General features: G+C 47.8%; 2 protein-coding genes across 3 annotated transcripts in view; one reads left to right on the top strand and one right to left on the bottom strand.

Annotated features, from left to right (window-relative positions):
• The window catches only part of TBXAS1 (thromboxane A synthase 1), a 150991-nt gene extending 141731 nt beyond the window's left edge, over positions 1–9260 (top strand). For both annotated transcript variants that reach the window (XM_029922693.1, XM_029922701.1), the window contains 4 exons: positions 586–677; positions 5018–5155; positions 6657–6819; positions 9022–9260. In XM_029922693.1, coding sequence (XP_029778553.1) covers positions 586–677; positions 5018–5155; positions 6657–6819; positions 9022–9096 — 468 coding nt within the window. In that variant the 3' untranslated portion in view covers positions 9097–9260. The remainder of the gene's footprint in view (positions 1–585; positions 678–5017; positions 5156–6656; positions 6820–9021) is intronic.
• Positions 9261–11941: 2681 nt separating this feature from the next.
• Positions 11942–27859, bottom strand: part of PARP12 (poly(ADP-ribose) polymerase family member 12) — a 43565-nt gene continuing 27647 nt past the window's right edge. The window contains exons 9-14 of the mRNA XM_029917892.1: positions 26391–26532; positions 23243–23339; positions 17312–17387; positions 15421–15551; positions 14434–14585; positions 11942–13085 (exon numbers count right to left, since the gene is read on the bottom strand). Coding sequence (XP_029773752.1) covers positions 12760–13085; positions 14434–14585; positions 15421–15551; positions 17312–17387; positions 23243–23339; positions 26391–26532 — 924 coding nt within the window. The 3' untranslated portion in view covers positions 11942–12759. The remainder of the gene's footprint in view (positions 13086–14433; positions 14586–15420; positions 15552–17311; positions 17388–23242; positions 23340–26390; positions 26533–27859) is intronic.

The raw sequence follows: 27859 nt of genomic DNA, 5'->3' as shown, positions 1-27859 counted from the left end.
TATCCTTTGATCATTTTCCTAATGAGTTTCTTTTCTTCCTAATTTATAATAGCTCTTTAGTTTCTGTTACTGTTATTGGAGCTTTTTTTTTTTTTTTTGGCGACGTCACTATGCATCTTTTAACTTTACGATGTACCAGTTACTATCTATGTGGCCACCTCTCCGAGCCTCAGTTTCCTCCTCTAAGAGATGGGAAAACAGCTGTCTCGCAAGTTTGCAGGGAGAAAGACGTCAGGTCGTGTCCGTACAATACGTGGCCACCACCACCTCCTCCCTCGATAAATGCTTGCAGCTGAAGCTGCTGTCATTGGGTTGGAACCAAACGTCTGTGTGACACTCAGAGATCCCCAGGTGCCAGGCTGGTCCGGCGGGTCCCCAGTAATACGCAGCACCACAAAACAAGTACAGCAGGACATGCGCAGTGCTAACCCAAAGCAGTTTGGATTGAATGGACTTTGCACTTTGTGGCCTCTCCACTTTGGAGTCTGCTGAGTTGGAGCAGGACTCTAAGACTAATGGAGAAGCCAGAATGCTGGGTGTCTTGGTGTAACTCAACTTTCTTCCTTTGTCACGACCCCTCCACAGCCAGCCCCTGACTACTGCAGCCTCCAGGAACACCTGCCCTACCTGGACATGGTGATTGCAGAGACCCTGAGGATTTACCCGCCAGCTTTCAGGTACGCCCACGTCCTCCCCTCTCCCCCCCAACACACTCCCCAAAGCCCCTTTGGCATCAGTGTCTATGGTCCTCACTAGTACTCAGACCGTCACCACCTGGGTTACAGGAATGCTGGAGTCAAGTTCCTGGAGGGCAAGGTCTGAGTGTTGGGTTTCTTTGTATCCCCTGGGGCATGATGCCTTCCATACAGTAACCATGGCAGTAACTGTCTGACTCATCTTCCTTTACGTTAAGTACCTTCTCAAAGAGTCACTGGGCTTTTCTTTACATGACCTTCCCACCCAATCCAAGCCAGTCTCTTTGGCCTCCTAGCCTGGAATGGCTTTCACTAGTCATTCATTTGGCAACTATTTATTGAGCTGAATGCCGCTGCAAGCACTTGGGAATGAGCCATGCACAAAACAGATAAATCCCCTGCCCTTGGAGTTGACATTCCAGGGGGAAACTTCTAAGGCCTGGGAAGCATCTCCTCGCTCTCCAACGTCCCATACTTGTCCCATCGTTCAAACTCCTACCCAAGACTCACCACGGTAGGCCATTTGCCTCTGCTTCCCCAGCATGTTCACACTGACTGTACTTCATATTATATTCTTGGATAATTTCAACACCTATGTGGTATTTCACCCAAGTACATGCACTCACACCAACCTGTAAGTGCCTCGGGAGCAGGAATCTGGTCTTTGGCTTCTTTCCAACGCCCCCTAGGCAAGGCATTCCAGGAGCAAGGGGGCTTAACATGGGTCCCCAGACCCTTGGGGAAGTAAACAATGGCCAGGTTTCAGGTTCTGGAAACAGAAGCAACATAAGGAATTTAACCCTGTATATTGTAAGTTCCGCCCTCATGTCTATGAATGAGTATACCACATAATCCATTTGGAGGTAGCTTTCGCCATGTTAAGAGAGAAAATGTGGATTATCTGAAGGTATCTCAAAATTATACTCCAGGGGCACCTGGGTGGCTCAGTCGGTTAAGCAGCCGACTTTGGCTCAGGTCATGATCTCATAGTTTGTGGGTTCGAGCCCCACGACAGGCTCTGTGCTGACTGCTAGCTCAAAGCCTGGAGCCTGCTTCAGATTCTGTGTCTCCCTCTCTCTCTGCCCCTCCCCCACTCATGCTCTATTTCTGTCTTACTAATAAAGAAAAACATTAAAAAATTATATTCCAAACCAAAGACATCACTGAGTGTGATTATAGATACCGTGCAGTGTCCAGACCCAGAGCAAATACAGAGAATCCCATAGAAGGGAGTGAAATCACACGGTCCTCAAGCACACAGGATTTCCGTCTCCCGGTCTGGGAGCAGCCAGTAACTCCGGGCTTGCCTTCTGTTCTCCTGAGGCCAGCACTGAAACTGAGTCTCTGGGCCTTCCCTGATCTCCTTGGGAGCCACAGAGCAAACTGTCCCCAATCTCTGTTTTTTTAATGATTTATATCCAGCTTCCTTTCAAGGGAACTGTGGGCAGCTGGTATCCACATTAAAATGGAGTTCAAATTAAGACATTCAGTGATAGAACAAAGGCTGTCTAGAGGAAAGAAGCCTCTACAGGACCCTAGAGATGGCTGATAACTGAAGTCAGGTCCCCATTCGGTTGCTGAGGCTCCTGGCAGAGAGAAAGCAGGGGAGTTGAACAGTCTTGTTCTCTAGCAGGAGGAAAGTCTATCAACTGATCAAAGGCATGTCATTTCCTGGATCTGAACCCAATCAAGAACCCATCGCGCAAGACCTTGTAGAGGTGATGTGTTGAGCGACAAAGTGAACAGGCTTTTCAACACCAAAATGCTCTGATCAATTCTCTGAGCGACCCTTTACAAACAGCACTGTGTACCAGGAAGTCAGCGAAGGCACTGCCCTGGAGAACCAGCAGCTGGTGGGCTCACTCGAAGGCAGGACAGGAACTAGAGAATTGGGGCAGATTTGCTAACTCCCTCAAAAAGTCACATATAGGGCCAGTACTCCAAAATCTCAGAACAAATTTAGATAGAAAGTCAAGACAGTTTCACATCCCTGCCCTTAGTTTGCTGTGTGATCTTGGGTAAATTCTGCACTGCTCTGTGCTTCTGCTTCCTGTGTGTTCCGTGGGCATACAATGTCTGCTCAGCCCGCCCCCCAGGAGTGGTGAGAATCAGTGGGACAGGACATAAAAAGCCACACCACTCTAAGTGGTGCACCAAGTAAGGAGCGAGGTGGGGAGAAAGGACTGCCCTTCCGGTCAAATGGCCAGCTTGCAGCCTGCTCCAGCCCCGGGCAGGCCGCGATCTCCTGGGCCTCACCTGCCTCCACACTTCCTCCACTGGCGTTTTTAATCATATCAGCCCTGCTGACTTCTGTTATCAAACACCAGAAATGAGAGCGGCAAGCCGTCATTATTCTCAGCCAGACAAGAATCCACTTTGCTTCAGCCCAAGCAATAGATTTGGTGAATACAGGCACAGTGAAAATGTTATTTTATTTTACTTTATTTTATTTTATCTTATTTTATTATTTTAATCTCAGAAAAGTGTCTTGACTTTTCCCAAGCACTGACACACTGTATCCCCCAAAGTCTCAGAATAGTCCCTGTGGAAAATATAACAACTCCTGTTGAAGTGTTTTCAGTGTGAATCCAGGATTCTATGCAGTTTAATTCAGCAGATTTTTCTGACCTTGTGTGTGGCCTGGCCTAGCCCGGAAGGAGGCCCAACCATATACAGAAGGGAAAGCCCTATTTTCTGGCTTTGAGGGGGGTCTTGGATCCAGGTCCGAGATATTTTCAGTAAAGATGACAAAGAAGGGGATGTCAGCGCTGACCCCATTAGACTGAGGCTGCTGACATCAGAACCCCCTCACCTTCTTGCTCTGATTTGAGCTCTGGTGTTTTGCTACCAGCTCCAAGCACATATTAATTGCATTGGTAGCTTAGGATCTGAATGGAGGTCCCCAGTCCTGGCCTTTCTTCTTATATTAAAGGCTCCTAACAGAGAGGTAAATGCTGCAAGGAGCCTCGGGTTGCTCTTAATTTCTCTTATAAGTGAGAAGAGTATATAATAATAATTAGGATAATAACTGTATCTCCCCTAAGATATTTAGGAAGGGCCAGTCCTACAATTTGAAGTAAAAGCCAGCAGAGATTATTTTTAATTTTAAAGTAATCATCTATATTACAAAAATAATATGCTTATACTTAAAAAATAATAATAAAACACCAAAACCAAAACACCTAAACCATACAGAAGGATACAAAGAGAAAGCTGGCACCTCTGGTTCCCCGCCATCCTCCCCACCCCAGCCTCATCCCTTAGAAGAAATCGTAGTAGAAGTTCAGGTATTCTTCCAGAAATGTTATGTTCATACACAAAAATCTAGAGGCTAGCCCTTAAAACTACAATATGTGGGGGCGCCTGGGTGCCTCAGTTGGTTAAGTGTCCAGCTTTGGCTCAGGTCATGATCTCATGGTTCAAGCCCCACGTCGGGCTCTGCTTCAGATTCTGTGTCTCCCTCTCTCTCTCTCTCTGACCCTCCCCTGATCGCACTGTCTCTGTCTCTCAAAAATAAATAAAAAGCATTTTAAGAAATTTACAATATATAGTGTCTGGGTGGCTCAGTCCTTAAGCATCTGACTTCAGCTCAGGCCATGATCTCAGGTTTTTGTGAGTTCGAGTCCCGCATTGGGTGAGCCCTGCTTTTCTCTCCCTCTCTCTCTGTCCCTTGCTCACTTGCACCTCCCCTCTAAAAAAAGAAATATATATATTCATGTATTATATAAATATGTATATACATATATACAAATAAATGGGGCTGTGCCATGGCCACTTGGTGTGGTAAACAAGCTGCCCAGAAGTTTTCCCCTCTAGCAGAAGTTATCCGTAGTGACACAGACAATGAATGGAGCTCAGGTTTTCAAACCCAAATTTCCGTTAGGTAAAGCGAGGGGGTGGGCAAGGGCAATTTAAAGAGGCTTGACCATGAACGGAAGATGAGGGAGAGTGTGGCCAGCGGAGTAACCCTGCAAGCCCCTCCCCAGAAAGAAGCCCTTCAAAGGTACCTGTGCTCCCCTACCCAGGCCTAAGAGAAGCTCCTCAGGCTTGATGGACGGATGCACCGGGATGGATGAGTGCATTTCACTGAGGCCACCTGAGTGTGAAGAGCCTAGAGGCTGCAGAGTCCTGGGGTAGAGGGTTAAGAGGGGAAGGGAGGGTGGAAACCATCCAGGTCACCCCTAAAAGACAGCTGGCCCTCTTGTCCCCCTCTCCTCCAGCCTCATTCCGCACTTCACACTCGGACCACTCTGGTCCCGGGGCGCCGCCCCACTCATTGCGGCTGCGCATCAAGGCCGGGGACTGACACGTGTGTCCCGCAGGTTCACGCGAGAGGCGGCGCGAGACTGCGAGGTGCGGGGGCAGCGCATCCCGGCAGGCGCGGTGGTGGAGATTGCGGTGGGCGCCCTGCACCACGACCCAGAATACTGGCCCAACCCCGAGGCCTTCGACCCTGAGAGGTGAGCTCAGTCCCTTCAAATGGGCCCCGGAGGGACACTAGAAGAAGGTCCGTGGAGGCGGCCAAGGGGAAACACCAAGTTCGTAATGTCCCCAGTCAAAAGTCATGGGAATCAGACATTTGCGAGGCATCATTTACAAAGGAAATACCTGTGCCGTTTTTAAAAGCCCTCAACAGAATCCAGAGGTTTAGCATTTCAGCAGCCCTGCATACAAGTAACAAGGCAGTTTCAAATGGTGTCCTCGGTTTCTTCAAGCTGAGAAGCAGGACACGGGATCATGTATCAGGTGTGCACTGGAAAGTAACAATACCTTTCCTCTAAAAAAAAAAAATGGAGCTGGTTCCTAAATAAGAGTAATCAACTAAATTTCTCCCTGAAATCGTGAGATCCAGCTATGCTAACATGGTGGACCTGGATGCCACTCCTGTCCCCTACATGGATTTGGTCCATTGTCTAAATTTCATTTCGAGGATCCCAGATTTAAAATAAGCAGGCATCCACACCTCCCTCATCAGACTTAATCCGTATCCCTTCCTTGTGTGATCTGGCCCCGGGGAGGCCCAGGCAGGCTGTTTCCACCTTTAGGACTTCCAACATTCTGTGGATAGAAGCCCCAACTCCACAACCTCCTCACTGGGAAAGGGTGGGCGGTGGCACCTAGATAAATAATATCCGAATGCTTAGCGGCTCAAGGAAATACAGTAAATCTTAAGCACCGTGGACTGCGACTGTAAGGCTTACAGCATCACCTTTGAAATCAAAAAAGTGCATTAATTCTAGGTTGAAAAGGGGCAGTGGGTCAAGGGCTCCTAGGCCCAGAAAAATACATAGATAGTGAGAAGCGAGCTGGCTATTACAGAATAGCCGTCAACACCTGGCTCTGCTGTCACAGAACACGTGGCAAATGCTATTTGGAAGCAGGTAGGAGAGCATTCCGGTCTCACATTAGGAAAGCCCCCAGTGGTTCAGGTGTCAGCAGGGGAGATGGCTGCCCCCGGTGCCATCAACAGAAAAACTCGCAGGAAGCAGCCTGGAGGGCCGCCCCCCCCCCCCGGGGGCTGGTCTGTCCCCCGGGAATCCTGCTTAGGAAGCTGGTGATGGCCCAGGTGAAGGCTGTGCTTTCTAAAGACTTCTGTCCACGGGGATCATAGTGAGCCTTCAGGCTCATTAACAGCACAATCAGCGCTTAAGGAGAGGGCAGGGCTAGAGGGCCAAGTGGGCCTTCCAGGTGATTCTTTTACGTCGGCAGTACCTCTCGGGCTCGGCCAGACCCAGGAAAGGGCAGGACTGAAGCTCAGGGATCGGCAGCTGCTGCTCCAGAGACGGAGGCGGCCGCGTGAAAACAGGATTCTCTCGCGAGCGGTGGGGTTCAGGCCACTTGGTAGGAGCATGGCCTCAGAGGAAGGGCTCCCTCAGCCACACGGAGTGGCTAAAAAGGCCTGGGGAGGGAGGCGGGTGTCCCGGGCCTACCCTGACCTACCCTGACCGCATGGCCCCGCAGGTTCACGGCAGAGGCTAGCGGGCGCCGACGTCCATTCACGTACCTGCCATTTGGGGCGGGGCCCCGGAGCTGCCTCGGAGTGCGGCTGGGGCTGCTGGAGATCAAGCTGACGCTGCTCCACGTCCTGCGTGAGTTCCGGTTCGAGGTCTGCCCAAAGACGCAGGTGAGCTCGCTGCTGCGGTCACAGGGGGTGTTCACCCCAGTTCTCGTGGCCAGGACGATCCTTAATTTGGCCTCAAGAGGCCTTGATTGTTCTAAGTAGGTTGGTAATAACACCTCCCTGTTCTTGCGCGAGGATAAAATGAGCCAGTGCAAGCGCTCGGGCAAGTGCCTGTCACATCACCCGAGTCTGTTAGCTATTATTACAATTAACATTCTCTGTACGGGGAAGCTGTAGCTCTTCCCTCTTCAGCAGTGAGAACCCAGCAATCCCCTCGAGTAGATTTCATTACCCCCGTTCTTCAGATGAGGAGCTAAAATAAAGCTTAGGGAGGCTAAGTTACTTGCCTGCGGCCACATACCTGGATCACAGGCCCTGAGGGCAGGAACCGGAAGTCGGCCTGATGCATTGCTGGAGCCTCCAGCGCCAGGTGCAGGGCAGGTGCTCTGGGCTTCACTGAATATTAATGAGCAGATGATTGACTAGCCACCGAGTGAAGAAAGGGGCCCACACCAGATTGGGCTCGCCCCCGCCAAGCCTCCCTCCTTCCTCTACATGGAGCCGCCTCTCTTGCATGTTTGCTGTTTCCTACAAAACCTGAACATGGTGCACCTCCATGTCTGTTCAGAGCCCCTCTGCATGGCTGGACAGGGGGCGCAAGGGAACAGATAAGTAGTGCCCAGTGACGAATGGAGAACTTCTAGATTCAAAGAGTGGCATTCATTACTTCTGACAAACAGGGAGACTGGGTACAAGGCTGGACATAGAAGAGCAAAGTAGGAACACAGGGCCAAACCAGCAGAGACAAGAGCAGGCCCCAACCTGAAGCAGGTGTTCCGTGTGTGCAGGACTTCCTTTTGGGGTTTGTCTCATTTACCCTTGATCTTGACAAACAGCACAGCAGCTAGGCTCTTGTCCCAAAACACTGCTTATGGCTGGCATTCCACAGCTCAAGAACCAGCCATGAGTTCCCGAGCCTGCTGGTGCTAAGGAGAGCTCGTCCAAGCCATCTTTGTATTCCCTGCCCCAAGTTCCCACCCAGGGAGTTCTACCTGTTCCTCCCTACCTGGAATGCTCTCTCTCTCACTCCTCTGTCCCTAGCCCCATCCTGTCTTCCACATTCTTGGGTGTTACTGCATATCCTGAAGTCGGAGCAGTGCTGCTCACAAGGCTTCTCCCACTCCTAGCCCCATCTAAGGTGTCCATTCCTCCAGGAAGCTCTCCCTGACTTTGCTAGCCCCAACCAACCTCCTCTTTTGAAGTCCAGTGGTGTTTCCACTTTGTCTAGACCTGTGTTAATACAGTAGCAGCTAGCCACATCTGGCTATTTAAATTTTAATAATCAGATTAAAAATTTAGCCCCTCATGTGCACTAACTATATTTCTAGTGCTCAGCAGTCACATGTACTACTGGTGAGGTAGTGCAAGTTAGTCCATCTTGTTTCTTGGTCATAGAACTTCTCTCCTATCTGAACAGCCCACCAGGGCCCCAGCACTAAAGGCCCAGTGATACTTCTTTCCTTTAAAGGGTTCATATTAGCCACAGAACCATTATTTTACACAGGGCTTGTGGGGACAGCCTTCTTCTTCTTGAGGAATTCTTTGGTTCAACTTCCAAGTCCCCAGTCCACCATCCATCTGCCTTGTAAGCTAGACATAATGGAAAGCATTCTGAACAGCGGTGAGGCTAGACCACAGCACTCATGAGAAGGGAACAGTACGAAGCCACTCTCCCCAAGCCCCTTGGAAAGAGGGGGTGCTGCTGGGTCACTGGCAAGGCACTGGGGAATGAGAATAGGAGAGGGGGAAGAGTTTGAGGCCTTGCTCTTCACTTTGCAGGCATGTGACCTTAGATAAGACACTGGGCCTCTCGAAACATTCATTTCTTCACTTGCAAAGTGAGCCACCAGTACCTCTTACACAGGCTTCCTGGGAGGGTAAATGTGGGAGGGAGTGCCTTCCTTACCTACAGTATTTTGCTAATATGGACAAGAGGGTCAGGCACCCGTGTGCTGGTGGGGCCCCAGTGCCCGCTTTCCCTGAGTGGCAGCTTTGCTGGCTTCTCAAGGCTGTACCGGGGAGGCTGTTTGGCCCCCTCAGCCCTGCTATCGCTCAAATTCCCACAACCCCCTTCAGGCTTGGTTTAAAACCCTTTCCTGTAGATGTGGTGAACTGTGACACGTACCTTAGTCTCCTCTCTTTCAGGTACCACTGCAGCTGGAATCCAAATCTGCCCTAGGCCCAAAGAATGGTGTCTACATCAAGATGGTCTCTCGCTGACAGTTTTATGAGAACACTCCCCATATTCAAAGAAAACTTCATGTGGAAATTCAGATTTGGGGGAAAACATCACTGAAGTGATTGAAAGGGTGTCTGGCATGCAAGTATAAAAGAGGTCTTTAGGTAAATTTTCTTAAATGCTTAATAAACGTCTGTTGCACTTAGTTTTGACTTTGCTAATGGTGTAGGAACTGCTGACCCACTTAAGGGATTGCTGATAAACAGGCAAAAATGTAGTTTTGTCAGCATGACTTGAGAATTCAGGGTTGTGAAGGCAATCCTAGCCTCAGGATGGACGGAATCTACAGGGCAGAGAACACAGGGACGTTCCAGTGAGCCATGCTGACAGCACCAGCTTGTGGGGCCTTTCCAGCTTCTGGTGCATTATGATGTCTGATTTAACAAATATTTATAGGAAGCTCAGCTCCAACAAGTGGCTCAAAAGCTTTCTTCTGCTTTGATTTTCCTAGGTAGGCTAATACTAACTTTATAATATTTTAATGCATGGAAGAGTGATAGAGTTCCTAAAATGAACTAGGCATTGTAATTTCTCTTCATTTTGATCAAAGAATCAAATATTGAGGTGAACTTATTAAAACGGTCATGTTGCTGAGAAGTTAAAATCCAACGAAGAGCTTGCAAGGTGAATCCTACATCTGCCACCAGCAGCATGTGGTCATGACTGGTCTTGCCACCCCCTGTGCCTCAGTGTCTTTATCCGTAAAACAAGGGAGCTGACCTAGATCAAAGTCCCCTCCTCTATGTAATACGTGAGCAGAAAGGAAGGGGCTAAATGCCCCCATGGGTAACATTCTGAGCGGGAACCTGTAAGCATGGATACCCAGAGGCTGACCACCTTCACACTGTTTCAGGAGAGCTGACACGACAGGTGTCCACGTAGCCACAGCTATGGATCCTGCCTCTGTTGTCTGGTTTCCCCCACCTCCAGCCCAGAGGACCCCATACTTTCCCCAGAGTCCTTCTCTAGAGAGGCCTGTTCTTACTTTCGGGTCTCCCTGGAGGCAGGAAGGCAGCCTCGTTGCCCACCACGCCCCAGCCCATCACACAGCCCTCTCTGCACCCTTGCTGCCACCACTGGTCCTCTCTGGAGCCCAGCCCCTTTGACATATCTGACCCTGAAGCTCAGACTCACTGGAGAAAACCACACATTCCCATTCCTGGGGATCCACCTGCCATCTCCCAATCCTTGACCCGCTGTGGCCATCACGTAACTTCATCCTGCTGAAGGGCCCAGCTGAGCACGTGGCTCCCTCCTCAGGGCACAGCCTGTGTCCGGCACCCCAGCCCATCAGCTCCATTGGCTTCCCTCACCTTCTCTGTCCAGGTTCTCACCAGCTTCAGAAACAGCAGTGAGGCTTCCTAATGTTCTAGAATTGCTGGACTCAGCCCTTCCATGGTTTCAACCCACAACCCCTACCTCTCCTGAAATCCCACCATTCACACACAACACCAGCTAACAAGGGGCAGGAAATGCACTGCCTGGGCCTTCCACAAAACACTTTAGCCGCACCCCAGCCACATCCTCATGACAAGTCAGTCACACACACTTACCCTGGATCCCACCACCTCTTTACATCACGAGAATTACCATCATTTCCCCCCCCCCGCCAACCCAACAATCTGGTGAGACAGGTTCTATCCCTCTCTCAAGTTTCTGATCAAGTAGGGTGTTCCTTCTTGGCTTGTTTTCTCATAGATGAGCAACTCCAGGGCCTCTGGGTCTGAGGAGTCTTCACAGCTCACTCACCAATTCTAGAACATGTGATCACTTCCTGCCATTCTCCAGCATTCTTCCCACCCACACCCCCAAACGGACCATCCCTGCTGCCCCCACTCAGCTTCCAGCAGCCAGGTGGTTAATGAGAATGGGATCACTTATATTTAAGATGTAGCAGGCAAGCACCTGATTTAATGGTTCCCTGACACCCCTTTGGCCCCTGCACCTACACTGCAGTAGGACCATGACTTAATCAAAAAGCAATGAATAAAATTTCATGAATAATCAGGACCTGGGGGAAATATTTTGGGGGCTCTGAAAAATCACATCATGCACAAGCAAGTGACCAGCCCTGCAGGGGGGTAAAACAGTACTGTTGTTTCATTCCTCTGGTCATACAATTCAGGTATTCTCTGCCTTGACTGGCTGACCTGTGTAAGGTTCCAGAGGACTCCCTACCCATGGTTCCCATGGTGGAAAAAACTGAGAACTTCAGGACAAGCCAACACATGTAAAGGCATCACATGGAGCGGACACACTGTACTAGGAAGGTGGGTGCATGGGCAGGAAGGGTGTAGGGGAGGTGAGAAGCCCACTGCTGAGGACTAAACCTGAAGACTGACAGGTCCAGCCACCTCATAACACGGAGACACCCTGCCAGCCCCTCCTCCCCCAGAGCAGAGCCCAGCCAGCACCCAGAGGAGACTCCCATAACCTGCTGTGTATGGAAGACAATCACAGAATGCACCCCTCCCCCACATCTGCAACACACTCTATTCAGTAGGAAAATCTGGGTTTTGTGGAACTTGGAATTTATAGAGGTTGGGAAAAGAAAAAAATACAAATATGTAACTTTCACACATTTAACAGAGATGTATGACCATGTGGCCGTATAGCTAGGACCCACCCCTGCAACACTTGTGGAGAGAGCCCCAGCAAGTGAGGGGCCCTGAACCCTCAGGTTCATCAGCCCCATGAGTAAGACCGCACACAGCCCCCAAGGCCAGTAATGGGGGTCCCATTATACCCTAACACCCAGAAAAGTGCCTGTACCCAGCATGTGCTCAATAACCAGATGCTGAAGAATGAGCTTTGCTTGCTGCCCACTTCAGATAAATTATGTTTTATTTCTGTACTCTGTTGTGACATTTGCAAATCTCACAGGAACATAAGACCCACAGCTGGATGGTGTCCAGTGTACTTCGGAGATGTGGGAACGGGCAGTGGTGGGCAGAGCTTGGGGGTCCATAGCAGGACCATGTCACCTGCCAGGATCAAAGTGCTTCCTCTGAGTGATGCTGACCCCTGCCAGGATACAGGGAAACTGACAAGATCCCAGGGACACCGCACAGTAGCCACCTGCTCTAACCCTGCGATATACAGGCTGCTCCAAGGCCAGAAGCCCAGAAAAGCTAGCTGCCTGGATCAGAGCCAGAGCACCAGACAGTGACTGACTCCTGTAGCGATGACTACTGTGTCATTCTGACAAAAAAGTAAATGAGATGCCACTGAGACCCTGAAAAAACCCACTCACTCATTGCAGAGACAGAAACTGAAATTTAAAATCAATCCATAAAATAGTACCTAGAAACTCTGTGCCTGGTGCCCATCAGCCGCAAAGTCAACAGAGTAAATAATAAAATTTTAACATTACTAAAAAGCAATAATAGGCTCACCTACAATCACTTCCAGTTAGTCTACTAATGAGCCCAAAAGTGGCTTAAAACTAAGAACTATCATCAGTGAGAGATTAAGAACCTAACTTCATCAGGAAGTCAATGTTAAAGAACAGTTCATTAAAAGGTTTTCTGTTTAAAAACGAAAAAAAAAAAAAGAAAGAAAAGAAAAGAAAAAAAAGAAAACTTTCCGAAATAGCTACTCCAAGGACGATAAGCCTGAAAGGCACTAAAAGCATCGCTGCACGCTCACTGCCGGCCGCCGAAGAAAGATGCGAAGGAGAAGAGGGTGGAGGCCCCTGCCGCGGACTGTGTGGAGCTGGTGTACTGGATGACATACTCGGGGTAGATCTGGTGCTTCTCGAAGATCACAAAGATGGAGGGGTCGGACATGCTATTCACACAGCTGTCATAGAAGATGTTGCCGTGGGCCTCCTTGGCCGGGGGGCGCACGAAGGAGGCACTGCCTCGGACGAACTCCCCGACCAGCACCCGGGCCAGGAACATGGTGTGGAACCTGGTGTCGGATTTGCTGTAGTGATGGGAATATGCGGCATCACGGGCAAAGTAGCTCCCTGCAAGGACACATGTGGGCTCAGCTGGTATCGGGGGCACAGCCCACAGCCTGGAAGGGGAGGCTTGGATGTCCTGGCAACCAGGCAATGCCAATGGCCTCTGTCCTTTGGTTGCCATATGCCCCTGCTTCCCGTATTCCTTCATGAAGGCCAGCAGAGGGGTCCCCAAACTCTGAGACAGGGAAATCAGGTTCCTACTCTGTCCCTCAAATCTGAAAGGTCCTTTGGCACATTACTACTTAACCCCCAGATCTCAGCTTCCTCAGCTCTAAACTGGGACTGTCACGCCAGCCACACCGGGTTGGTGTGGAAAGGGAACGACACCCCACATACGGGACACTGGACCCCAGGAGCCCAGCACAGACAATTATGAAGCCTGTCAAACAGGAGCCTGCACTGGAGACCACCACGGAATCGGAAATACATCCCACCACTGGCTTTCGTCCATCCCGACTCCACAGATGTTGCCACATCCAACTACGACAGATGAACGAGTGATGGAGGTCAGAAGAGGGGCTGCTCACTACAGTGTCACACTGTAGAAGGCACTTCAATCTAGCAACCATGTCATGGTCACAATAAAGACTCCTTGTTCTTCAGAGGAGCTGAGAGGGAAGGGGCACCATATATGCCACCTTACTTGCAAATGGATCAGGATAGATAAAGCCAATGTGGCAAAGAGTTAAAGCTACTTAATCTAGGTAAAACTTCTGCTGGAGTTTTAAAAATATTATTCTTAGAGCACCTGGATGGCTCAGTTCATGATCTTGTGGTTCACGAGTTAAAGCCCCGCACTGGCCTCTGTGCTGACAGCTCAGAGCCTGCAGCCTGCTTCAGATTCTGTCTTTCCCTCTCTCCTTACCCCTCCCCCACTCACACTCTCTCAAAAATAAAAAAATTTTAATGAAAATAAAATTATTATTCTTGAGACTTTCCTATGAGACTGAAATAATTTCCAAATAAAGTTTTAAAATAACATAGGAGAACAGAGAACTCCCATTACAGCTGGAATGACACGCACACAAGTGCATCTAACGGCTGGGCGGGCACAGTCTGGGGCCGGACTCAGAGCTGGGAGGGCACCTGCTCTCCTCGCCCCACTCTTCTCACCATTTCCAGAGCCTCCATTCCACAGGGACACAAAACCCCAGCTGCTCAAACCTAGGGTCAGGCTCCTAGCTGCACACAGAGAACAAGGGTGCCACCAGCTGGGTCCATTCCTGCGTCTGACCCAGCTCATCAACCCACACTGGCTCCCCAATGCCCTCCATCAGTTTGCTTTAAAGTGGCCTCCCAGGCCCCGGGGAATAAAGCCGGGTTCTGCCAGCAGGGCCACCTTCTCCCTTACCTTTGCCGTAAGAAGTACCATGAAGACCACAGACCCTCCAGTCAAAGTTCTGCTGGCAGATGGCATCGACGAAACAGGCACTGGTGCCATGGAACAGCTGCCTCTCATCTACTACCTTCCCTTCATTTCTCTTCTGCATCTGCCCTTTTTGCCTAGAATCATGGGAGAGGAATGTATGTTGGAGGCAGTGGGTGCTTGCTCCCAAATACAGGCCACTTGTCCCAAGAAAACACATTTTATTAAAAGCAGCAGGAGTGCAGGCCCATGAAACCAACCATGGACCAGAGAAAGAGGGTGAAGAGCAGGACCGGAGTGTAAAGGCCTCCAGTGGCTTCTTGAACTCCCAAGCCGACCAGCCCTTGGAAAGCAGACCTACTTCTTCCTTGGCACCTTGCTTCCACAATGGAGCTCAGCTCAGGGAGCTGAAGGATACTGGTCAGTGGGGGCCACCCCTCTCCCCCTCTCCTGTGTTACCCTGATGCCATCACTGGGCCCAGAGTACAGATGACACTGCTCCAACCCCCTTTCTGGGGAGAGGTCAGCAGGATCCCAGACCCACCACGGTGACCTACTACAGATCTCCTCCCAACAGAGACAAGTCCCTTGGTGCCCGAGAACATGCTCGTCCTCAGGCACAAAGATGAGGCCCCTGCTCTGTGGCTATCAGGACAAGATCTCTCTACTCCTGAGGGTGTGGGTGGCTTCCACCGACCAGTCCCCTTGATCTTCAGGCAGGGAGGTAAGTACTGGCTTTGTCATTAGGGCAGCTTCAGTCCCCCTCTGAGGGATGTGCTAGCCCTGAGCTATAGAGATGGTGAGATGGGGAGGAAAGCGGGCACACAGCTCAGGATGCTACCAGCACCAGGCAAGCAGTGGCTGCCATCTCAGATTGTCCCTGAAACCCAGGACACATTTAGTAAGCAGCTAGCCTACTATGTATGTATTGGAGGGGACAGTCACCAGCCCAAGAGTGAGCCCCCAACGCACCACTGGTAGACTTCCCAGAGGGCCAGATTTTGGACTCGCTCAATCTTCTGAACAAAGTAGGAAGGCATCGTGCGGTTAAAGAGGCCCCAGACCTTTTGATATTCATCCGATGCAGAATCGAGGACGATCTTCTGCAGAGAGCAAATATTTTTCTCTGTTATCATCAAAGCAGAGGATATACGTCAATCTCTTCCCAAGGCTGCTCATAAAATGCTAGAACTGCAAGCAAGCCTACACGGTGATCACCACCCTCCCTTTGCCCAGAGGTGTAATCTCTCCAGGCATGGGATATATGCAAGTTGTGGTCACTTCCCTTCTGTCTACTGTGAAACCCTCCTGAGGGACAGGCAGGTGATGCTTACGTCAACACCACCTTGGGTGTCCCCAGAATGTCCCTGCTCCTCCTCTGTACCTACACAGGGCAAACTATATAGTCTCCAGGACGAGAGTTAGTGTCAGTAAATGGGTGGCCCCACACATCTGGGGAAGAGGGGGCCAATCCTGTTAGCAGGCTCGGGCTTAGGGGCAGTAATGCAACAGGAGCACTCGGGCTGGCAGACAGGCACACAGCAACTCAGGAGCACAGGGGGGCTTGCAGGGACGGTGCCTGGCTGCTGCGTGCTCCCAGCCGAGCCTGCCTCTCCCTTGCTCTGAGAAACAGCACTGCCAATGGGCCAGGAGGGCTCCTAACCAAGGGCAGCTGACATTTACACAGCGACCATCCTCAAATTCCTGCACCTGCAGCCTGCACCTAGCCAGCCACCCTGTTCTACTGCACAGGGCTTGGCTCAATGACAGCCTGTCTGGGGACTTGTGAGAAATCCCTCTGTACCGTGTCCTTCCCCTATCCCGAGTGCTGTCTGAATGTCCATGGGCTCCTGCAACTGAGATTCTGACTCTGGTTTCCCTTGTCCCATCCCAGGAAGACACCAAACTCCTCTCCCTAGAGTGTGGACCCAGCCTGCTCCTCCCTGACCAGACTGTCAAGGGCTCCCATACCGGTCACAGCCTGCAGCTCAGCCTCAAAACCAAGTGCTACACAGCACGGCCCTGACATCACTCCTGCTTCCCAGCATCTACGCACACCCTCTTTCCTGACCCAGGCTCTCTTCCTACGCAGCTTCCATCCACCTGTGTGCTCTGCCCCTACCTCTGACTGTAGAAGCACCAGCCATCATTTAGGTGTGGACCCAGTAGCCCCTTCCCTGTTCCCCTCAGTACGGTCACCTTGTCCTGCGGTGCTGAGTTCTGCTGTTCAAACCCGCCCAGCCCTTTACACCTGGGTCTGTGCTGCTGGGGTCTGTGTGCTCTGTTCAACTTGAGAGGAGTCATCTCCAGGCAGACACAGCTGATCTGCAGTGCTCTGCAAGAGCCCACCAGCAGAGGGCTGTCTGAGGGCCCCACGTACACAAGGCGGACAGACAGTGGCCTGAGTACCCCACAGAACTCAGTGTAGCTCCTGTTAGCTGGCAGGCCCTACGTAAGCCATGTGAGTCGCTGTTACTTGTCTTCAAGTATCCAGCACCTTTCAACAGCAACTGCCCCTCTATACATCCCTCAACATGCTCAAATCCCCTGGTTTTCTTTTCTTGCTTTGTAAAACTAATTCGTATCGGCTGAGCAGCTGTTAAACCCCTTATTTCTGCCCTTTCCAGAAATTTCCAGGTCATCATGCTTCATCCATAATACATCCTCTCCCCTCAGGCCCACAACCATCTTTCTTGGTGGTCATCTAGCCTTAAAATCCCCAAGACCTAAAAATAACAAAACCCCACACAGCTCTCGCCTCCTGCCCCAGCCTGGCCTACAGCTTCCTCAGCAGTGGAGTCCGCTCACTCACTAGGTCTAAGAACGCCCTCCTCCATGGACCAAAGCAGCATGAGTCCCATACCTTGAAGCCAGGGTCTGGCAGGGCTGAGGGGTCCCAATGGTCTGGGATGCTCTTTGGGCCTTGAAACCTGACACCGCTACAAAATGTAAACAAAAACACAGACATTTTGTTCTTAGACTCAAGTAGATCTACCATAGGCAGCCTCCACTCGCCGGTACCACCGGTCTTGGGTTTCAGAGTATAATTTTGTGAAAGCAGGTAGAAGGTGAGGAAGCACTAAACACACCATCCACCATGTAGGAGCACGTCTATTTTGCCCACATGGCCAAAACCTAAATGATCAGGCACAAGGATTCCATTTCCCACCTGGATCCCAGCTCTTGTATGCGAGGCAGAGAATACTTGATTACAGCAGCATACATCAACTCTCATCCATAATTTTAAAATTTAAAGAGCTCCAAAACTTTTTTCAAGCAGCCTCAATTAGGTGTAACTGGCATACAAAAACATTTTGTTAAAAACAAAATTTATGTCAAAACTCACTTGGCAGTAGAGATTTGATTGGAACTGCAAAGAGGCTATTTGTGGTCTGTATATACATTACTTAAATTGACTATGCTTTTTTTTTTAATGTTTTTCTAAGAGCAAGAAAGAGAGAGAAAGCATGTGCACACATGCACAAGTTGGGAAGGGGTAGAGAGAGAGAGGGAGAGAAAATCCCAACCAGACTCCATGCGGTCAGTGCAGAGCCGGATGCAGGGCTTGATCCCACAAACCATGAGATCATGATCTGAGCAGATATCAAGAGTGAGACACTTAACTAAGCCACCCAGGTGCCCCAACTACATTTAATTTTTACTGCTGCAATATTAGTATGTTTAATTACAGGTTTCACATAACACCAGCACCATATGATCTTCCAGAAAAATAAAAATAAAGATGGAGTTCTAAAAGACACATGACCCCCTCAAAAATATTTTTTAAAAAATAAAAGACACATAACACAAAGGGTATAGAAACAGGGACTGTGAAGCTATAATTCCTAATTTTTCTGACTCCATTTCAGAATGGTCTATTCTTCCTACAATAGATATACCCTCTGTTTCCACTGGCATAAGACATGTACCTTCGTCCCAACCCTCAAAGAATTCCCACAAATAACTTTCCTAGGAAAACAGCAGTTTAAAAATAGCTAACCAAGGTCCTATGAGCAAGAATCAGCCAGAAACAGACCATGAAGACCAGAGATACTGAAATTATGAGGCAGATTATAAAATATTCTATGTTTAAAGAAATAAAAGACAAACTTTAAAAATATATGCACGGAGCTAAACTATAAAAAGATGTGAAGGATTTGAAAAAAAATTAGGAGGAACTTATAGAAATGAAAGATGCACTCCTTGTTAAAAGTTTGAAAGACAGGCTTATGAGCAGGGAAGACCACCTGAGGAGGGAGGAGAGAGTGAGCTGAATAAGATGCTAAGTGGTAATTCAGAATGTGGCCCCACAATGAGGAGATGTAAATGTGGGGCAGAAGCTGGACATGGTGGGGGGGGGGACAGGAGACAGAGAGAGAGAGGGAGGCAAGGAGGGAGAGAGAGAGAGAGAGAGGGAGGGGGTCAGATTCTGGTCAGAAGCTAACCAAACCTCTAAAAAGAGAGGAGAGAGGAAAGGATGGAGGCAATCTTGAAGAGAATAAAGGGTACTCACCAACACATAGGTCTAAGAAGCCCCCAGAATCTCCAACAGGATAAATAAAAGCACATGCCCAGCCACATCAAGGTGAGAGTGCATGAGAGCAAGACCAATGAAATCTGCAAAGCAGCCAGAGGGTAACAAGAGGGATTCTGGGAAAGAAGCTCCAATTAGACCGACACCTGATTTCGCAAAGGCAGCAATGGAAACTAGAGGACAGTGGAGTGAGTTCTTCGGCTTTCCAGGAGAAAATAACCACACCCCAAAATTGTTTGGCCAGTGAAACTACCTTTGAAGCTTGATGTACTTAGGCAAACAAAAACAGAGTTTTCCAACAGATTCCTCTAAGATAATTTGAAATGACAAAGTAGTAAAATGTGAGTGAATCTAACAAAGCATTCATAGTATAAATAGCAGTACCTCATGAAGTTAAAAAACAGAGAGGATAAGGGAATCAAGTATATGAAAGCCCTCCTATGAGTTGATAGGAGCACAAAGATACTGACTTAACTCATACCTATTATAATTTCTAAGGTGGCCAACAAAAAAAATAGTAATACAGTGTATAACTCTTCCAGACTAGAAGGGGAAAAAAATGAAATGACAAAAAATACCCAGAAGGAGGCAAGAGAAGAAAAAATAGGACCTAATCACATGAATAAAACATTTTTATGGAGGATATAAGGATAGTAAGGAACTAAACTGATAGCTGATATGTAAATGCCATTTCAAACTTTACATTAGACTCCTTATTATAACTCTGGAATGTGGAGATTATATTCTGTGACCCTGTCATTCACATAGAGAAATTGTTTCTCTTTTCATTTATTTTGAGAGAAAGAGAGAATGTGCAAGAACAAGAGGGGGAGGAGCAGAGGAAGACAGAAAGAGAGAATCCCAAGTTGGCTCCATGCTATGAGCACAGCGCCCAACGCAAAGCTCACAATCATGAACTGTGAGATCATGATCTGAGCTGAAATCAAGGGTCGGACACTTAACTGACCGAGCTATCTAGGTGCCCTGAGAAGTTGTTTCTGAAAGTGACCTACCCTAAGAGTCGCAGTCAGCCACAGAAGCCCAAGAAGACTTGCTTGCTAGAGTTACAACAGCCGGCTACTATCACATGGGTCAGCAGGAAGGGCCACAAACTCGACTGCATGGACACTGTGTGACTCTCAGGTTATGCAGCAGAGAGATCCTCGATCTGTCACATCTTAGTCTGAATTTAACCAAAATGATCACTGTTATTTCTGATGTGTGGTATCTGTTTGTGGCCCCATGAAAACAACATTATAGTGACAATAAAAGACATCCAGTCTCAGAAAGGAGACAGATATTTTCCAAACTGTATCTAAGGTAGGCTCTGGATAGGGAAAGAATCAAAAATAACTTTCCGAAGTAGAAGCAGCCACAGTTAACTAAACTCTGTATCCAGAAGCAATACACAGAAGAGACAAATACACTTCACTAAAAAATTTTTTAAAAATCAACATTTGTGCGTGGTAAAACACTTCATCAACAAAGCTGGCAAACAACAAGCCAAGAGAAAAGGTTTGCAATTTGTATAAGAAAATGAGTGATGGGCGCCTGGGTGGCTCAGTTGGTTGGGCGTCCGATGTCAGTTCAGGTCATATCTCAATGCTTGTGAGTTCAAGCCCTGCATCGAGCTCTGTGCTGACAGCTCGAAGCTTGGAGCCTGGAGCCTGCTTCAGATTCTGTCTCTGTCTCTCTGCCCCTCTACCACTCATTCTCATTCTCTCTCTCTAATATAAAAAAAAAACATTTAAAAAATTAAAAAGAAACTGAGTGCTGATATCCCCAATAGATAAAAGGCTCTTAATATTAAATATTAAAATACCAAAAGTCTGACAGAAAATTGGACAAAAAGAAAAACCATCCACAGAAAAAGGCAAATGGCTATTACAGGTAGGAAAAAATATTAAATCTCACTCATAAGAGAAAACAAACTAAAATACACTGATATACCCTTTGCTGCCCACGAGAAAAGCAAAAGTCCAAGAGCTTATTGGCAAGGCTGAGGGAAACAGGCACATCAAGCATCCTGGGACCAGTGCATAAAGGTTCAATCTCATCAAGAGGAAGCTGCATTTACCTTCTAGAGCTTTAACCTCCACGAATACGAAATAGCACATATACCACATTATCCACTGTGGCGTTACACTTGTGACAGTAAACTCTAAAACAATGTCCTCTAAAAAGGACAGATTAAGTATACTAGGGTATGTACAGGTGATGGAGAGCCATGAAGAAAGAAACAGATTTTGGAAGACTTCAACATACTGAAAGGGAATAATTATTTTTCAGTGAAAAAGAAAAGGTATAGAACAGTACATTTAAAATGTTACCTTTAGTGCAAGAAAGGTGGAATTAGAAAATACTTTTGTGTATATGCATTTGTTTATTTATGCAAAAAGAAACGTAATAAAGATAAACCAGAGGCTTATACAAATGGGCACTCATTGTGGAAACACTGGAGATAACAGCAGAGAAGATACAGACCAGTGAATATGCCTTTTGCTTAAATTGCTAATACCTTTTCCCTCTGGCCTGTATCAAACTCTTCTTGAAATGATAGTGCTCCACAAATACAACCACCAAAGTCCATCTGTGACACCCTAGAAGAGCCAACAGAGAAACTCCCGGTTCTCCATGAAACAGCTAACAACGCTAGCTGCAGGCCCAGCATAGGCCGGGACACACCCACATGTAACTGTTACTGTAGTATCGCTTGCCAGCCATGCCCCTCTCCCCCATCGTGTGGCCGTGTGGCTCAGGGAGAAAGGACCCTTTCCCCAGCTCCAATCCCAGCACGTCTGCGCCAAGCCTAAAACTAGTGGTTCCGAAGGGTTGGATCAGAGCAAAGCTCCTAAGTATGGGGCCATCAGCTGCAGGAGCGCCTTCTGCTCTGAAATGCTTACACGATAGAGCACCAACCTAATGGTTTCTGGCAGCTGTAAGGAAACCCACCCTGAGGAGGAAGCTGGCCTATCAGTGCCTGCAGTATCCATTTTTGGTTTTTTGGTATCCTAAGAGATTGAAGTCGTGAAATACAAGGATTTTTATTGGTATAATCCCATTAGTTTTCTACTACTTTAACATTTTAAAACACTCAAGTCTAGGATTCAACTAGTCAAACTGAAAATAAAAACTGATGAGCCAGCTTCAAGTCTAGACTGGCTTGCAGATCACAAAACACAACCTTCTAATTGTGTATCACCAATCCTCTACCTATAAGGACAATTCTCTGGTTCAAAGCATTTCCCAACTAGTGGAATATTGATGACAGTAGTCAAATTCCTACAGGTAGGTGACTTGGCATCAGAACTGCCATTCATACATGATGCAAATAGAGAACAAAGAGCAACCTGCTTTTATTAGAAGCAAAAACCAAAGCTCACTACCAATAAAAAAAGTCTGGGCCTCAAGACAAAAAACCCAAAGAGCTATTGAAAAGATCCCTTCCAAGTTATAACAAAAGATACAATCACATGAAGACAAAAACCTAGAGAAAATATCAGGATTGACATTATTACTATTTCCTAACCATTCTCTCAAATCAGTCTAAAGTCAGGAAGAACTTTTTTGGTTTCTGGAAAAATCTGCACAAGATTACCTCTATGACTCAGTAACATCACTGGGACACTTAAAGTTAAAATATTGAATTATATCATTTTTCCCCCAGTGTCTTGGTTCTTTTCCCCACCCTATTTTGTGTTTGGTTTGTCACTTTAGTGCTTTGTTAAAAATCAATCAATCTGTGGGAGACTGGGTGGCTCAGTCAGTTAAATGTTGACTTCAACTCAAGTCATGATCTCACTGTTTTTGAGTTTGAGTCCCGTATTAGTCTCTGTACTGAGAGATTGGAGCCTGGAGCCTTTTTCACATTTTGTGTCTCCTCTCTCTGCCCCTCACCTGCTCATGCTCTAAATAAAAATTAATTAATATGCATTAATAGTACTCTAACGTTTACCTCTATAAACCTGCATTATATTTTATACTCTTCTAATACATGCTAGTACTTCTCCACCTGAAATGTGCCAAGTGTACCCTGATTTTTCAGGTTCATGAATTCTCAGACCTTTTATGGAACACTATACCAACACTTTGGTATTAAGTGAAGGAAAGTACAAAGTACGGGGAGGAGAGCTGGGCAGAGACAGAGTGTGGGGGCTTTGAGTTACAAACACCAACAACCCTCTTAATGCGCTGGCCAGTCTGACTAGGTTTTCTATAAGCACAGCACAGCATACCCCAAGTGACACACATGCCACCTACCAGGTTTGCTTCACCTTCACCTCCTGGGGAGACACATATTTGGGTCTCCGGCAAACCCTTCTGACTGTGCCATAGACCAGGTTTTTCTGAACAAAGGCTGGAAGAAGAAAAAAAAAATCAAATGTATATACACACACACACACACACACACACACAGGACAGCAAGGTTATATAAACACAAACTAAATGGACTGGAAAACTAATCCAAATGTGTAAAGTATAGAATCAGTCTGCTAAAAAATAAGGCAATTTTCACATTTCAAATATCCATAAAGAAAATAGGTATCCTTTGGAGACTGGGTTTAATGAACACATGAATGATGAGTAATTGACATATCAATTATACATGAGTACTTTTAAATTGTTCCTTCCAATCTTGTTTAAACTATTATTTTGCTTAGCAATTTTTCCCAGCTTGCATATAAAAAAGCTTCAGCCCAGCCTGAGACCAAATTACTACATCTTGAGCCAGTGGGATTTAGAAGTAATGTAATAATTTTACTCTTAGGACTTTTTTTTCTTAATTTGACTAAACTGATTTCATAGCAGTATTGCTTACCCCACGCCCACCCCCAACACCCTCAGGGTAATCCTGAGAGTTAGGGGGACACTGATCCTCAGGCTGAAAAAAATCACAAATGCCTATGAGCTAAATTTCATGTCCTTACCCACCACAAAGACCCTATTAAGTCTTACAAAGACTTTTTTTCATTTAAAAACTTTTAATATTAAGTTTCAGGCACCTGTAACTTACAGACGTTGCATTTGAACCCGTGCTGTGTGATTACCCAGATGTGTGTCTCTCATGCTGTAGCATAGGTGGTCATCAAGAACAGGCACTCCTGGGGGGGTCCTCCACATTCTAATCAAGAGCCCATAATCCAGACATGGCTACCACAGCCCCTACTGTTGTGCACCACTCAACTCCCATCAATAATTAGCACACTTACATGGGTTTTTATTGGCTTGCTGACTGACATCATGATGAATCTCAAATGGGCTTTCACTGGTGAAATTACTCAAGATATGCAGACTGGTTAAATATAGGTCAGACCCATTTCCGACCCTCCGATGGACAAGGAAAAGTGAGACCTTTTCTCTAATATACTCTTACCAGAGACACACTACGCTGAGTCCCTACACAAGCCTGACCTTAGGGATTCTACTCATCTGTTGCCAGCTAACAGATTTCAGAATTCTGCCTCTGAAATCTTGACCCTGGTAGTGGCCTTGAGCAGTACCTGTACCAAGAGTCCCTAAAATGACAATGCTGAGTCTTCCCTGCCTTTCCCCTTCACTTCCCTGAGGCATCCTCCTCCTCTTCCCCCCAATCCTACAGTACAAATCATTTGACCTATTGTTTCTTAAATGTACTTGTTTCCTAATAGTATTTAGTTCATCAATGTGCCTGGCAGACTTAGGTCTGAGACTTGCTAGCAGTATACCTCCCAGTGAGGCAGTGAGACAGGAAGCTAACTCACCTCAAACTACTTCTATGGCTGCTGTTCTCCACCATCAACAAAAAGAATTGCCTTTACCCATGTGAGCCTGGGTCAGTCTGGGGTGAACTCACTTCTTCCTGCAGTTTGCAGAGAACTGCATGTGTGTGCTTTTTCCCACCCTTATCCTGATTTTCTGTTATGTCCCCTGGGGCTAAGGCCCAGGTTGACACCGATCAAGGTTGCATCTGACATTTCTGGTTTTGAGATTTTCCAGATACTTAAAGGAAGTATTTCAATCAGTTGCCAGCAGCAGTCAGACAAGGGCTAGCCGTACAGACCTGATCCTCACAGAGTTCGCTGTCCCCTTTAGTACATTTGTACCTATCAGACTGTGGGCTGCAAACCACATGATATACGGCTGGCGTTCTCCAGCGGAGACTGAAGGCTGGTAAGCAGTTCCCATCACAGAGCAGAAGAAACTTTTAAGTTCTCTGTAAGGGCACATCCAGGGGGCAGTGATTCTACCTTAAGCAAGAAGATAAATGCCACAAAACCACAAGCAAAACTACTGGCTAACAGCAGGCCGGTCAAGGGATTTTAGGATAATTCACCAAATACACTTTGCTGCCTTCTACACAGAAGGTCCATAAAGTTAGAGAAAACCGTAAACCATATTTAAATGAAGGCCGTTATGTCCCTTAAAAGGGCTGAACATTCAGCAGGATTGAGGAATCTAAAATGTGAGTAATGCAAGGGGCACCTGGGTGGCTCAGCCCATTACACATCTGACTTTGGCTCAGGTCATGACCTCGAGGTTGGTAGGTTTGAGCCCCAATCAGGCTCTGCTGACAGTGCAGAGCCTGCTGCAGATCCTCTGTCGTCTCTCTCTGCCTCTCCCCAGCTCACACTCTCCCTCTCTCTCCAAAATAAACATTAAAAAAAAAAAAAAAAACAAATGTGAGTAAGGCAAAACTGAGCTAAACAGAGCTGGACTGATAAATCCAAGAGAAAATGTCTTAAGAGAAGCTACAGAAAACTACAAAAATTTAAACGAAGGAATCCTCCAAAATCAGTCACTAGATGAATGTGCCAAAGAGTATTTGGCCTGTTTCTGTCTGTCTGCAAAGGCAACCAGGACAAGTCACTTAAAGCCTGGTGTCAGAACACCTGGAGCACAGGATGACCTACTTCCCAGCAACTCTTAATGAAAGTGTGCACCTAGCACATGTTTAATCTGCAGCCCACCTAAGCCACCTGTGCCTACCGAGACAACAACATGGAGCTGTCATACCGGGGAGGACACAGCAGAACTGCTATGGCAGGAGTCAGGGACTAAGGTTAATGCTTCAACCAGAAGGACTCGTCCACGGCCTACAGGACCACCACCACCACAGCACCACACAGACCACCCCCATCCCTCCACACTTCTGGCCACTGTCCTCATCTCAGGGTCCTCTCTCCTTACTACCCCCTCCCCAGGCAGCTTATCTTCCATCCCACTGGGCTGGCATCAACTGTTTACATCTCCTCCTCCCCTTCCAGAAGGACGGCACTTTAGGAGCAGGGACCACCCTTACCTTACCACCCTTTCCTTTTCTTTCCCAGCCCTCAGTGTGCACATGGACCTCTTCCAGGGTGAAGGTGGAGAAGTCAGAGACAAAAGACGGTCAGGCCCTGCTGGGTGAGGGCAGTGAGTCAGGAAGTACCTTTGAAATCCAACTCGTATTTGTGCTTTCCGGCCTGGAACTTCAGAATGGCTGCCTGGGCATCAGACCCAGGTGCACAGTACGCCAGGTAGGCCTTCTCCAAATCACTGCTGCAGACAGTGGTCACAGGGTGCTCCATGCCCTATGAGGGAAAAGCCACATACGTGGTGAAGGCAAGAACCTACGATGATGAGGAAAGCCGCTGGTGCTATCCACAGCACACCGCAGACATGTCAACAGTGCATATTCATATATGTCACGAGAGGGGTGGGGTGGCAGGGGAGCTGGAAGACAGCAGCCAGGGAGCAGGGGTGTGGCAGGGGAGGGAGGCACAGAATAGAAGCCGGCAAGATTGCCTCCAAAAGCTGCTCAGAAAACGGAAGGCGGTAAATGCAGAACTGGCCAACCAGACCAGGGTAACTGGGACGGCAGCAACAGAAGACACAGCACATGCTCCTAACGGATGATACCACCATTCGAGGGAAGGTCAACACCAGTGCTGGATTCTCTAAGCCGCATGAAGGGATGGCCTGAGCGTGGTGGTGGCTCTTCTCTGCCCATTCTTATAGCCACCATTCTGCAATCAGAGCTAAGTCCTCCTGTTTCCTTTTCCGGGCCCTTAAAGAAAAGCTCTTTTGCTTTGAATTATCCATTTTGATCCCACAACTTCTCTCCAATCACTTCCAACCTATCTAAAATTTGGGGATGGACTGAGGTTGAATTCTGGCTCCTTTATAACTGTGACAAGTTATTTTAACCTCTCTGAACCTCCACTATCTCAAGAGAACAGGAACAGGAACAGGAAGAGAACTTAAATCATACTCCTATCATGACTCAAGTGCCATTCCATCCTCAAAGGACGGGGGAAATAAAATAAGGCCTGCAGAGCACTTTGCACAGTGCCAAACAAAAAGCAAAGGTGCCACAGAAATATCAGAAGGGTATCTAGATACAAAAGTCTCAAATTCAAAGAGTAATCAGGTCTGAGACAGACGTACAGAGATCACTTAAGGTGGCCTAACGCCCAAAGAATGAAGGTGTGGGCTGCACTCTGGGACACTCCAGGATTCATGAAGGAGGGTGGGAAGAAGCAGCCCATGAAGGAGACCGAGGAGGAGCGAGACAGTCAGGAGGGTGAAGGAGGAGTGGGCAAAGGTTTGAAATGCCACAAGATTTGGCACCTGGGCCCGTGGCCCTTTGCCAACATCTACGGCCCAGTAAGGGCTGTGTCTGGCAAGGTCCCATGTCCTTTGCCTTAGAAGAAGGCAAAGAAAAATCACAGGAAAGAATGCAAACTCAAAATGTCTATCAACATGAGAAACCTGTTGACAATGATCCAAAAAGGATACAGGTCAGGGTAAGGCATCTGGAGCTCAACACCTCATGGACATCAAGTTTAATGTGGGAAAATTCAGTGGGCCTGGACAGTAATACCTTTATACACAAGATTAGGTTATGGACGGTGCCAC

The sequence above is a fragment of the Suricata suricatta genome, chromosome 2, assembly GCF_006229205.1.
Source record: "Suricata suricatta isolate VVHF042 chromosome 2, meerkat_22Aug2017_6uvM2_HiC, whole genome shotgun sequence".
NCBI classification, from domain to species: Eukaryota; Metazoa; Chordata; class Mammalia; order Carnivora; family Herpestidae; genus Suricata; species Suricata suricatta.
Note: the sequence above shows the minus strand (reverse complement) of the source record. Positions and strands in the feature narration are given on the sequence as shown.